This window comes from Argentina silus, assembly GCF_951799395.1.
Source record: "Argentina silus genome assembly, chromosome: 2".
Classification (NCBI taxonomy): domain Eukaryota; kingdom Metazoa; phylum Chordata; class Actinopteri; order Argentiniformes; family Argentinidae; genus Argentina; species Argentina silus.
This window is the reverse complement of record NC_139656.1, coordinates 13,905,559-13,918,658: the sequence shown is the minus strand read 5'-3', so window position 1 is coordinate 13,918,658 and position 13,100 is coordinate 13,905,559. Positions and strand designations below refer to the sequence as shown.

General features: G+C 45.6%; 1 protein-coding gene across 1 annotated transcript in view; it reads right to left on the bottom strand.

Moving 5' to 3' along the window:
* Positions 1-13,100, bottom strand: part of LOC310816978 (nuclear factor of activated T-cells, cytoplasmic 3-like) — a gene marked incomplete at its 5' end in the record, with an annotated part of 50,729 nt that overhangs the window by 31,584 nt on the left and 6,045 nt on the right. Inside the window, 2 exon segments of the mRNA XM_083687357.1 lie at positions 155-317; positions 3,361-4,561. Of these exon segments, the coding sequence (XP_083543483.1) occupies positions 155-317; positions 3,361-4,561 (1,364 nt within the window).

Below are 13,100 nucleotides of genomic sequence, written 5' to 3'. Positions count from 1 at the left end.
TGGGTCCGACATATAGGGTAATTTGACCCATGCTTTAGGGATAAGGTGTGATTAGGTCACCAGGTGGTAGTTTGATAAAGAATGCCCAAAACTGATGTTGTTGTACCCATAACTGAACAGAACTGTGTACCCAAGGTTAAACCGCATGTCTCACCTTAACCACAGGGTGACCGCCGGAGGCTGCTTTGACTGCTCCTCTGCTCCCCTCCGTCTCATAGTGTGCCCGGTGATGGGCTTTAGGGTGTACCTCGATCTTCAGGTCGTATTGGCCAAACTGGCTGGGCAGAGGCCAGTCCAGAGGAGGCAGGGAGGATGTCCTGGGGACACAGACATGATGGTCACACACAGACAATAAGGCCAATGCTGGATACATCTCAATCAATGCTTTAACACATCAGGAAGATCAGGTACCAGCATGGACACGTGTTGGACCTTGGGCTGGCTTCAATGAAACATGCCTAAGAGATAACTCTCTGTTTACAAGCTGCCACTGTACACGTCTCCTCCTGGAAAACGGAAGTATCTACTGTTTGATAATTCTATTTTATTTTTTTTATTGAGCAATTGATCACAAAGATATTAAAACAGGAAAAACAACATAATGGCACATACTGCACACACACAAAGGTGGGGGAAGGTTAGACTGAATCATGAACTCTGGAAACACTTTGCGGAGGAGCCACACTAGCTTTATGGTCTGACACAGAGTACAGTGGCTAAATGGGGGCAAGTGTATTCAACCCTATCAGACAGTGAATCATGGGAATACCCACAAACATTAACCATACTCTAAAAATCATAAGACTTGTAATAGGTCTTGCTGTGACTAACAGGTGAATCATTCTGGGACTTTTCACAATTACGGTGGACCGGGGGAGTGCCTTCTATGTTCTATGGTCCTGTATGGACTAGACAGACTATTGTGTCACAAGAGCTGCTGCTGTGTGTTTTTCCTTTCTGTGTTTTTATCTATGTAGGGCACAATCATATTTGAACAGCTGCACTCGAAAATAAACAGCCCAATGCCCCTCTACACAGAAACTGTCTCCATCTCCTAGTAGTTTATAGAGAAATAATCCATTCTAAAACCAAAGGGCTGAATACACCTTTTAGATGTGTGAGTAATTGATTAGGCCGATCCACACAATCTATCATTGATGAAATAGTAAACATGGCTCTGATCATGTGTGCTTTACAGGTGTTCTGTCTGGTCTGTTAACAGTTACTCTGTTACTACTTCTGCCAGTACTGTGCAGTATGCATGAGATGAAACTGCATGCATATGTTTGTGTGTGTGTGTGTCAGGGCATATGAGTAAGAGGAATGATACATCACTGTAGGCCGTTGCCAGGAACTGTCATCTCATGGGCAGGCAGACAAACAGAATGGCAACAAAGTCAACCACTATGGGCTCTGCTCCCCTTGTCAGATTGTGGCATTGAATTAAGGCAGTTCTGAAGGCAAAAGGAGGTCCAATCCGGTACTAGCAAGGTGTACCTAATAAAGTGGCCGGTGAGTGAGTGTGTGTGTGTATATAAATATAAATATATATATAAAAATCATTTCTTCTCTCTCCAAGTGTCCATCAAGTGCTGGCTCACTGTGGACAGCATCAGTGAGAGAAATGTGTGGCTCGCTTTCTTTGGACCAGTTTCCCTGGAGGCTATACACACTGTCCTCTTGAGAGGAACCGAGACAAGAGGAAAGACACTTGAGTGAAGAGAGAGTCACGTGGCTCTGACATTTTGGTCAATGGAGGGTATTATGTGGCTATCTATTCACAAAAACTTGTGGTTTTAAATCAAATTATATTCTGCAGATTCTCCAGCACATGACAAGGGATTGCCCCTCACATTACACTACAGTAGGCCCACATAAAGGCAACCACAAGTCCACAACTAGTTATTATGTAGTACAGTTTAATCTAAGGAATAAAACCAGGGATGTGACAGTCACATGTCCCCTTCCCTCAGCAGCCATGACATAACCCAGGAAGTGTGTTTGCACCGCTGCCACGGTAACAGGAGAGGGGGATGGAGGAAACCTGAGCGCCATGGCGGAGTGGCGGCCCGTGGCCTGAAATAGCGTAACCTTTCTCGGGTGTCCGCTCCGTACCTCAGGGCTCCCGCTTCAGTCACGTCCCACAGCCATTGCTGTCGCCCTCCACACACACAAAAAGGTAGGGGGAAGCTACCTTTAGATACACACAAACACACACACTAAAGGTAGGGGGAATCTAGCCCCAGTCAGAGGCCCCCACTCTGCCAGCGCCACTGAAACCCACCCAACAAGCGCCTGAGCCATCTGTTCAGCACACCGTGCTGGGCTTCTCTAAAAACGCTTCCAGAACCTTCCACAGCAGACTGGAGCTGACTCGCTCTGCAGCACTCTCCATTGAATGGTAGAAGCCAACCCCGGTCCTAAAAACTCACTGGTTAATCTAAGGTATAGGCCTACAGGCTTGTATTGTAGCATTATATTTCACATCCCTATAACTATATGGCTTGAAATTGAGGGTGCTGTTCTGTCTGTCTGTGAATGTGTCTGTGGGTTGTAGTGGGGTCGCTACAGTAGGGCCAGAGGGGAGTGTGTGGTGCAATAGCTGGGCTAGGGCTGGAGGAGAGTGTGTGGTAGCTGTAGTAGGAAAGTTAGGGCTAGCTAGAGCTAGCTGCAGTAGAGGGCAGGGGATACACCTGGGGGGGGGGTGACCCTCAACCATATGTGCCCTATGCTGATTTATAGCAACAGGGGCCAGTGCACACAAACAAGGCCATGCCTTCATCTGCGGCACACATTGAGAGAGCAGGGAGCAGACTCTCTCAGTCCCCTCCTCTACTCTGGCTGAGTCTATCACAAAGATCAAGAGCCTCTGGTTGTACCGATTTCCCTTTACTGTGTGTTGTGTTTGTGTGTTCACATATGGTTCCTCCCAGGTACTGATAATCTTATATTACACTGTTGCACTGCTACAACCCATGCAAGTTTAAAGAGTACTCTACACTGCTTTCCAGTGCTAAAATGTCCTGCCTATTCTACACTGAAATTAAACCTACGGAATGATATTGCAATACACTAATGCTAATTTATGACCTTAAGGCTTTGTTTTATAATCAGACAGTCAACAGTGTTCTTATTATCTTATCTAGATCATATAGCATCTTGAACATTTTGATAACTTGCCACTAAATCTATAAAAGGGTCCTATCTGATCCGTCTCTCTGCCTTGACCCCAATAATGCCCAATATCATATAAGTGATATAAGTGTTCATGCTCAGAGCTGATAAAGAGCAACCTGCCTGGTCGTAGAGGTCAGACAGTGCATATTAGCCTGGTTGAAGAGAGGTCAGACAGTGACGTACCTGAAGATGGGTGTATGGCCTGGTTTGGGTTTGTTCCATGTGAAGTGGGAGGGCACAGAAAGGAACTGCTCTCCGGGCCCGTCCTTCTTTAGGGTGTGCAGATTGTCCTCGGATGGGGAGTCCAGCAGTGGTGACACATTGCCAGAGTCGTCCAGGCCCAGATCGCCCTGCGCAGGTTGCATGACTGTTCGGTCCTGGGAGGTTTTCCTGGTCTTAGAGGGGATGTCTGCCTCTGAGGGGCAGCACTGGAACGGCGACATGCCCATGGAGGGGCTGCTGACCCAGGTGTCCTCTGTCACGCTGCTCCGTGGAGACGGTCCCGGGGTAGGGGTGGGTGAGTGGTGGGGGGACACAGAGCCCGGGTAGCAGATGTCGGCGCTCGAGTGGCGTCTCTTGCCGCAGGGAGAGGTGGGACGGGAGGAGGGGCGTGATGGGGGGCGGGGGCTCAGCCAGTTCTCATCAGTGACGCTGGTGCGGGGCGAGTGGCAAGGCGACTGGCGGGGCGACAGGGAGTGAGTGTGGGAGTGGGAGTGAGAGTGAGAGTGGGAGTGAGAGTGGGAGTGAGAGTGAGACTGGGAGTGAGAGTGGATGAAGGCTGGGTGGTGGTGTTGCCACGGCTCATCCAGTGGCCCTGCCTGGGGGGAGCAGCCGGGGGAGGTGAGGGGCGAGCCCAGGGTGAAGCGAGCCGCCGCCTCGTTCAGCTCAGAGTCAACATCATCATACACATGGGAGAAGGACTCGCAAGACGAGGCATCAGAGAACCAGCTCCTGGAGGACAGGCTGCTGCAGGGGGACGGGCTGAGGGAGGAGTCCCGGTATGAGTGGTCTAGGGGTAGGTACAGGTGGTCTCGGGACAGGGGCCGGTCATGGTGGTAGTCTCCATCGGGGCCGTTGACTCGCATATCCTCCTCATTGGCGTCCATCTCCTGCTGGCAGCTGGGGGAGATGGAGGTGATCTGGATGCTGGGGCACTCAAAGGCCTTGGGCGGCCCCCCCATCCCAGGGCTGCCGTATTTGTTAGAGTCCAAGACATCATAGCTGGGGTCGTACACCTTGTGGGACTGCAGGCGCGGCGAGGCATTGATGACCTGGGAGTGAGTCTGCATGCCATGGCGGGGGAGGCCTATGGACTGGTTGACCACAGACTGGGGCTGGCCAACATTCAGGATATAGAACGACGTATTGTCATCAGGCTCCAGATCTGGGGAAGAAGAGAAAGAGAGAATAAGTCACTTTATCACACTCTCAATGAGTGCACTATGGTCTTACACCATTCTCTTCTATTATGAACCTCACGTACAATATACATACATTTGGCATGTAAAAACAAACCATAATAGGTATTGTTTGTTTAGTTATTTTCTTTCAATGTCTAAGTAGCCAGGGGAGTGATAAGAAGGAGTCATACAAACTACTACCTTTGGCAACTATCTATCTATCTCCCTCCTTTATTGGGGTAGACAGGCATATAGGCATGGTTCCAAAAGGGATAACCAATGAACATTGCTACTCAGGAAACAAATTCACACAATGGTGCGTGCTCATGGCTGTCAACACGGCTGCGCCAGCAGCCTATTTATACCACAGGTCAGCCCAGCCCAGCCCAACCCGGCCCAGCCCAGCCCAGCCCAGCCTCACCAGAGAGCTCGAAGCTGCTTGGCCTCCAAACACACATGGGGCAACTGTCCACACCACCACCACTCTATTAGAGGTTATTGATAAACTTCTGTTGGCTACACCCAAAGGGGACAAACAGACCCGGCTGCACTGTATTGTTATGTTCAACACAGGCATATCCCTTCTGTCACATTCTGTTCAAGCTTGTTGCAGAGATTTTGCAATGATGAATAAGACTTTGTGAGTGCTCAGATCAACTGGAAACATTGGTCACCAAAATCATGTCATGGAGAAATTACAAATGAGCTACAGTAGTATGACCAATGTGCACACAACACATGCTATCTAGGCTAATCCACAGAGTTGACGTATGAATACACATCAGTGGTTGTGAAATGACACTTGTACTTCAATGTTCCTCAAATGTCTGAAAGTGTTCCTCAAAACAGGTTTCGATTTTAGATCTAAATCTTAGACAAATCATGTTATTCAAGCATTTCAGCAGCATGACACACAGTCTCTCTTTACTGAAGCTAAAGAAGAGCTATCACAATCTGTCAAAGGGGCACTTTTAGAGTTCTCTCTCCCCGTCTCTCTCTCTCTCTCTCCCTTTACCTACCTATCTCCCTCCCTCCCTCCCTCTCCCCTCCCCAGCAGAAGTGGCAGCCTCTTTATTTATAGCAACTCCACACTGGCCCTGCCTGTCACAAGACTGAGCGGCGTATCCTCTGACGACAGCATCTGACTGACAGGGAGGGAAGGACAACAGAGTGGGTCAGCGGCATGCACCGGCCGCCACACCCCCTGAGCCCTCAGAGGAAGGACACACACACAGACACATATACACACTGCTATGCGTCTGTGGAGTGAACCACAAGCACACAGCTCTCCATAACATCTAGTAACAAAAGACAGGTTCCACATGCTTTACTTATGTTAATCGTGACATGGAGTACATCAAGTATTTTTTTTACTGTAGCTCTATCCCATAACTGTACATTAAAGTTATTTCCAAAAGTAGCCATACCAAAACGAGTCACTCAAAAGGCACAAGATTGCAAGGGGCTCCTGTGATAACAAGGTTAGATACTGTAGTTTCCTACGTAGTAAAAAACATTCTAAGTGGTACAAATTTAGTTAGACAAATCTGTACAGCTCAATTCCCTTGATAATTGCATTGCATTTTGCATTTCAAAGTGAAAGTGGAAAACGTCTCAATGTAGCTGGACGAAGCACTTACACAGAATTTGCATTCCAGTACAGTAATCTACAAGAAGCACATATTCATTGGTGAACACTATCATCCTTGGGAGATGATTGGAGAAGCATTTTCAATTTCAAAGACCTTAGCAAGAGCTGTCCACAAATATTCCTCTATTATTAAAGATCCTCTTTGCGAGAGCCTCCGAGTATAAGGTGGTAAACAATCTGCCTGTTGTTTCACCTCCTCATTGAAATGCTATTCTAAATGAGGGAGGCGGGCCAGCCATCAATTAATATCCCACCGCAGGCTCTGGCTGCCAGTTCATTAGCATGGTTCACTAAATGAGAAAGGAGAGAGGCAGAGGAGGGGGGAATAGGCCAGGGAGAGAGTATACAGCCTCTCAATTAGGCTTCATCTTGTTTGATGAGGGTCTATGTGCCCCACAGACCCACCCAGCAATAATGAAGAAGAATGGAGCCAGACAAAACATGACCTAATGATGAAAACAGCAACCAGTGGAAGTCATTTGCGACTGTATCATGAACGGCTTACAATGCTGTTTGCCTTATTCTCCCCATCAAATATCATAATGACAGACAACTTGTCATACTGGTGTGCGTGCATGTGTGTCTCAGTGTAAGTGTGTGTTTGTGTACTGTACATGTTTGCTTATGAGAGAGTGTGTAAAAATGCTCCTATGACTAATCTAAGAGCTCATTAGCTAGATGTTTTATGGTGTGGCAACCCTCAGGGCCTCTCTCTGGGCTCCTGCAGGTCCTCAGATGACTGATTTGAAATCCTTTTGTTAATACCATGGCTTTATCACACAGGAGGTCTGTGTGTGTGTGTGTGTGTGTGTGTGTGTGTGTGTGTGTGTGTTTGCGTGGGGGGGGGGGGGGGGGGGGTTGTTAGGGCCCCCCATGGCTCACACCCTTCTCTGGGCCAAGATTAGCCTGCCACCTAATACCTGGTGAGGGGGTCCAGCTGGGGGCCAGGAGGGAAAGCACCCCATCAGAGCCAGACCACCACCACCTGCTCCCAGAAGAGGAGGTGTGGAGAGGAGGAGAGGAGAGGGGGAGGGTAGGGCAGGGCTGCATGTGGACGAGACAGGCTTAAGATGCAGGTCAATGCCCCTCTCAGTCATACGAACCATGTAATCAGCATCATACACAGAGCTCCACCTATAAACAAACACAAAAGACATATTCCATTCTGTACAAAACAGGCTGAATTATGAGCTATTGATGGAGCCTCATCAGTTCTCTAAATATTGGATGTTCTATCCGGTCCCAGTCAGACCAGTGAATGGAAGTCCCAGCTGCTCCAAGCCTGGTCTGGGTTAGGGTTCGGGGCCCAGGGCTGCTGACGACAGAGTGCGTCATAGACAACTGAAGTGCCCACACATCAGACTGCCAATCCGGTTAAATAAAGAGCTCTAAGAGGCTTTGCTGTTCCTAAGCTAATAATAGCCGGAAATCGCTCAGTGGAGTTTTGCTTGCCGATGCCTTGCCGATGCCTGTCCGTGACACACCCCAGGGTCCGCCATGTGGTGTTCTCCCCCCCAGCAACTGGAGGAGCAGCTCCCTGGCTTTAGCTCCATGATACTGTATGGGCTCAGTGTGCTGGGGGATAAGCTACTGAGGCTGCGCTGTTCTCCTCCCTTCTCACGCTCTGGCCTGGGAGAAGTGTGTCACAGTCCTCTGGCTGTAACTGACACACAGGCACACATTCTGAGGAACACTCACTATCTGGTACCTGTGTGTGTGTCCTCCAAGGCCACACATGGTTCAGTAGAGTGAGGTGCTGGGATAACCTAAGCCTGGGTTCCCTTTGTGTGTCCACGGGCTGATTAGAAATGGATCCTCTTACACCCCTGTAGACTGGACACACCCCTGCAGACAGTCTCCCCTTTCTGCTCTCCTCTATGGAGTGACTGGGGGACTCACCAAGACTAAAGCATGAGCAAAATGTTAACAGCAATACCACCTTTCTAGTGAAATAAAAAAGCCCATCGTATCACCAGCATATATCCTTTTCATAATTATTAAATACATTAATTAAATGTTGCAATTGGGCTAATGTTGTTTATCTTTCATTATAGCGTTTTAAACACAAAAATAGGGTAATCATCACCATCTGTGCACACACAATTACAATGATTCTTTGGATTTGATACATCACATCATTATCAGCATTGACTCCCAAGGTGGCTCTCAACAACACATTTAAGTCTTTCCAAGAACCACTGGCTGTCTGCCCCCGTTTCTAAACACAGAGTCTGTGTGGCGCACACACACACAGCTGACCTACACCTGTGGCCCTCAACCCTGATGAACCTCCCACTGATGTGTGTGTGTGTGTGTGTGTGTGTGTAAGAGACACACACATCAGTAAAAAAAATAAAATAATAATGTGATGGGCTCCACACATCTTGAAGAGTGCAGGCCAAGGTAACATAATCTGGTCCATAAACGATAACATTCCAGGTTATCACAATGGATGGGGAGACATCAATTCTGCCCCCCTTCTTGATATCCCTTCCCCCCTGATTGGCCAATTGACTGATCTCTCTGTGATGTTTTACAAGCCCGTGGGAATGTGTTAATGCTGTAGTGTCATATGAATAGAATTGATAAAATGAGGTTTCTTTTCTTGCAAACACCTCTAAATTTAAATAATACGGTTTGAAAATCAGGTATAAAAACAGGGTTGAGGAGCAGATTATTTGTCTTTGTGTCCTGCTCAGAGGTCCCAGGTGTTGATTTGTCTCTCTCTCTACCCTTCATATTGTAACTACCACACTATAAGGCCCTACAGTTTTGGATGACGATATGAAGCGCTGAAACTGCTTTAAATTAATTCATGCCCTTTTTTGTATTGGTCCATTGCATGGGTATTATAATTGCATTGTTTGTAAGGATAACTCTGCATAAATAGCGTTGTAAAACAGGCCTATTTTCAGGACCAATATATCTTTGTAATCCTAAACCCGCCCAGGTCCATAGTAACCGTGCTTTCATAATTTAAGGTAATCACTCACCACGTTTAACAAATACAATGGCAAGAGAGCATGAAGTGATTGAGTTATTGCTGAAGTTGAGCAAAAAAAAAAGGACAAGACAATTGGTGTTCATAAAAGCAAGTCAGAGAAAAAGCGAATTTTGCAAGCCGTTTTATATTTGTTAAACAGACATCAACATCAGACTCTTGCCCACGAGCAAGATGTCAACATGCATCTGCATAACGATCTCACGGACGTGCGGGAGGATCTTAATACAATAAGCCTATTGATAAGTGAAAAAACCTCTCAGGAGAACATTCAGAATGATGTGCTAAATGCATTACTGTTAAGTGAAAAAGGAGAGCATTCAGGAATTGAAACTACAACTCGATAACTTTGGTCATGAAAAGCTTAGTTGGGCAAAACAGCAAGAGAAATATGCCAAAATGATAGCTTCATTGGACAGTAATGTTAAGCATTTGCAACAATACAGTGAGTCGCTAGAGCATAATGTCTCCGACACTGGAATTAGCGACATCTCTCAATGTGATTCAAACTGTACTTCTGATGCTCATTCTTGTAAATCTGAGACCCCAAACACGACTGTGCATGTCTCTCTTTCTCTAAATACTAATGCGCTTGTCTCTGTCATTAGGACAATGGCAAGCTATGTAGCCGCAGATTTTTCTATGGGCAATCGTTTAACAGGTAGACACAATCCAAGCCAACCCGATGTTGGGACCTGGGAAGAGGCCTCCTCCTCCATAATTCAGACAGAGTGTATTATTCTCAATGTAAAATAACTTGCTGTGACTATTGCCAACAAAGTGGTCACACCTAGTGGGATTTAGGAAATGGGTGTCTCCCCCATCTTTTGTGTTGCAGAATTGAGTTGAGCTCAACAGAGCACATGGCTCTGTTTGACTGTAATCACCAAGGCACCCTCCTGTATTGCAATATCTATAGCAAGATTGCAAGATTTAGCAATAATGCCTATTGTCTATTATTGGTTATTTGTCTTACGCAAGTTTTATGTTGTCCCGTGTGTGCACCGTGAGGCAAACGTGAAAACACATGAGATTCACATTTCATTCATCTCTCTCATCGTAGCGAGTCACTGGGCAATGACTTTATAGTTGGGTTGCTTCAAGTAATACATGCTTAACACACTATTTTAGACTAATACACGGGATCTTTTTTGTCCAATTTTGGTGAGCCCGTGCGAATTGTAGCCTCAGTTTTCTGTTCTTAGCTGACAGGAGTGGCACCGGTGTGGTCTTCTGCTGCTGTAGCCCATCTGCTTAAAAGTTCAACGTGTTGTGCATTCAGAGATGGTCTTCTGCATACCTTGGTTGTAACAAGTGGTTATTTGAGTTACTGTTGCCTTTCTATCATCTCGAACCAGTCTGGCCATTCTACTCTGACCTCTGGCATCAACAAGCCATTTTCGCCCAGAGAACTGCCGCTCACTGGATATTTTCTCTTTTTCGGACCATTCTCTGTGAACCCTAGAGATGGTTGCGCATGAAAATCCCAGTAGATCAGCAGCTTTTGAAATACTCAGACCAGCCCGTCTGGCACCAACAACCATGCCACGTTCAAAGTCACTTAAATCACCTTTCTTCCCCATTCTGATGCTCGGTTTGAACTTCAGCAGGTCATCTTGGCCATGTCTACATGTCTAAATGCATTGAGTTGCTGCCATGTGATTGGCTGATTAGACATTTGCGTTAACGCGCAGTTGAACAGATGCACCTAATAAAGTGGCCGGTGAGTGTATATTCAAAGAGTCTAGTGTGATGCTCTCGTTAAGGCCATAACGTGAAAAGGTAATCCGACTTACACACTTCAGGCTCATTATATTCGGCTAGTTACGAAAGTAGGAAGCCAATCTATTTTATTTTTTTTATTCATTGGAGTCAGATGGAACTTGAATAGACTGACTATCATTGATTCCCTGATCAATCCATGAAACCTGCAACATCTACAATGTTGTGTCCCCTAAATTGTGGGATATTCCCAGTCAATCACATAAATAGATGGCTGTGTGACAAGTTAATAGACAACATGTTTTTCTTCACAGGTAATATTGAGAAACCCATTGCGCGGATGCCATACATTTCAGTTTTATGCTTTCCATACTCTAAGCCAGACCAGTAGCCTCTGATGTAACACAGAGGAAGCAATTGCTGTCAGTCTATTAAATATGCATAGTGCATTTGGTAATTCAAGTTTACCTACAGGTGTAGGTTTGTTGAGTCTTTCATTAAGTGCCTTTAGACCGCACATGGGGCATATTCTGTTTCGTCTTTGTTATATTGTTAAGCATATTACATATTTTGACACCTGTTAAAAGGTTAGGGTTATTATTATTACTATTATGCAAGCTTTCACATTCATAAAGTTGACTCATCTTTTAGTTATTTACTTTGTTTGTATTGGCCAGCACAGACATTCAATTCTATTGCAGCTTGTTATCTGTCTCTTCAGACAGACCAGTGGTGACCCTGTGTCAGTGGAGATATATTTGCCCATGTTTCACAGAAGCAAAGGGTGTGAATAGGGTGTTAAACTTCACATAGCATTTGCATGGCTAGCCTGGAGTGAAGCCAGGACTACACATTTGTAGTTAACCTGACCCTATCTGCAGTGAACATGGCAAAATCAATTTAGTAAACATATGTTTATATAACTAAACAACACATAACTCAGATGCACATATGAGATTTTCTAATTCTGATTTCATCCAAGTCTTAATTGTACTTTTGAAATGAAACCTTTGTTACATCTGTTTAAAACTACATTTTTGCACTTTTCATTTATCATTTTCTTTTGTTTCTCTTGTTTTGATAATTTTAAAACGCCAAACCAACGGAATTGTTCCTAGGCACATATTGTTTCAACATTGTTGACTGCTTACCATCAAACCTTTTAATCTTATTTCTCAACCAGGTGTACTTCAAACCAAACCATTCGTTTGGACATAGGGATGGTATATGTACTTTGTTGGTTCATGTGCTGCTAGTCCAACAACCTGGACGAGTCCACACAATTGTTCATGGACCAGTAAGCATTGTTTTAATCTTACCATTTGCAACTACCACAAACCCAACAGTGTCCAAAATCATAACCTGTTCTCAATCTTGATCAATACTATGTTCTTCTACTGACTGTAAGTGTGCGTGTGATCTGCCTGTCAAGGACAGCGCATCCTCCCGTCTGAACAAGCACAGTGAATGACCATTATAACCAGGATTCTAACCACACACTGGACTGGAAGTGTGATGCCAACGCTGACCACTCGCCTCTTTACTGGGGTGTAGGACTCTCAAGACTTTTCTCATGTACACTTTCGATGCCCTTCACCTCTGCTGTGTCCACGGAGTGGACCAAAGGGGGAGACATCAATTCTGCCCCCCCGTCTTGAGATCCCTTCCCCCGATGGGCCAAATGACTGTGATATCTCTGTGATGTTTTACAAGCCTGTGGGAATGTGTTAATGTTGTGGTGTCATATGAATAGAATTGATAGGATGAGGTCTCATTGGTTTTCCTTGCAAACAGCTATTCATTTAAATACTATCGTTTGAAGTCAAGTACAGTGCATTTGGAAAGTATTCAGACCCATTCACTTTTTCCACATTTTGTTATGTTACAGCCTTATTCTAAAATGGATTCAATTATTTTTTTTCCTCATCAATCTACACATAATACCCCATAATGACAAGTGAAAACAGGTTTTTAGAAAGCTCAGGTGCATCCTGTTTCCATTTATAATCCTTGAGATGTTTCTACGACTTGAAGTCCACCTGTGGTAAATTCAGCTGATTGGACATGATTTGGAACGGCACACACCTGTCTATATAAGTTCCCACAGTTGACAGTGCAAGTCAGAGCAAAAACCAGGCCATGAGGTCGA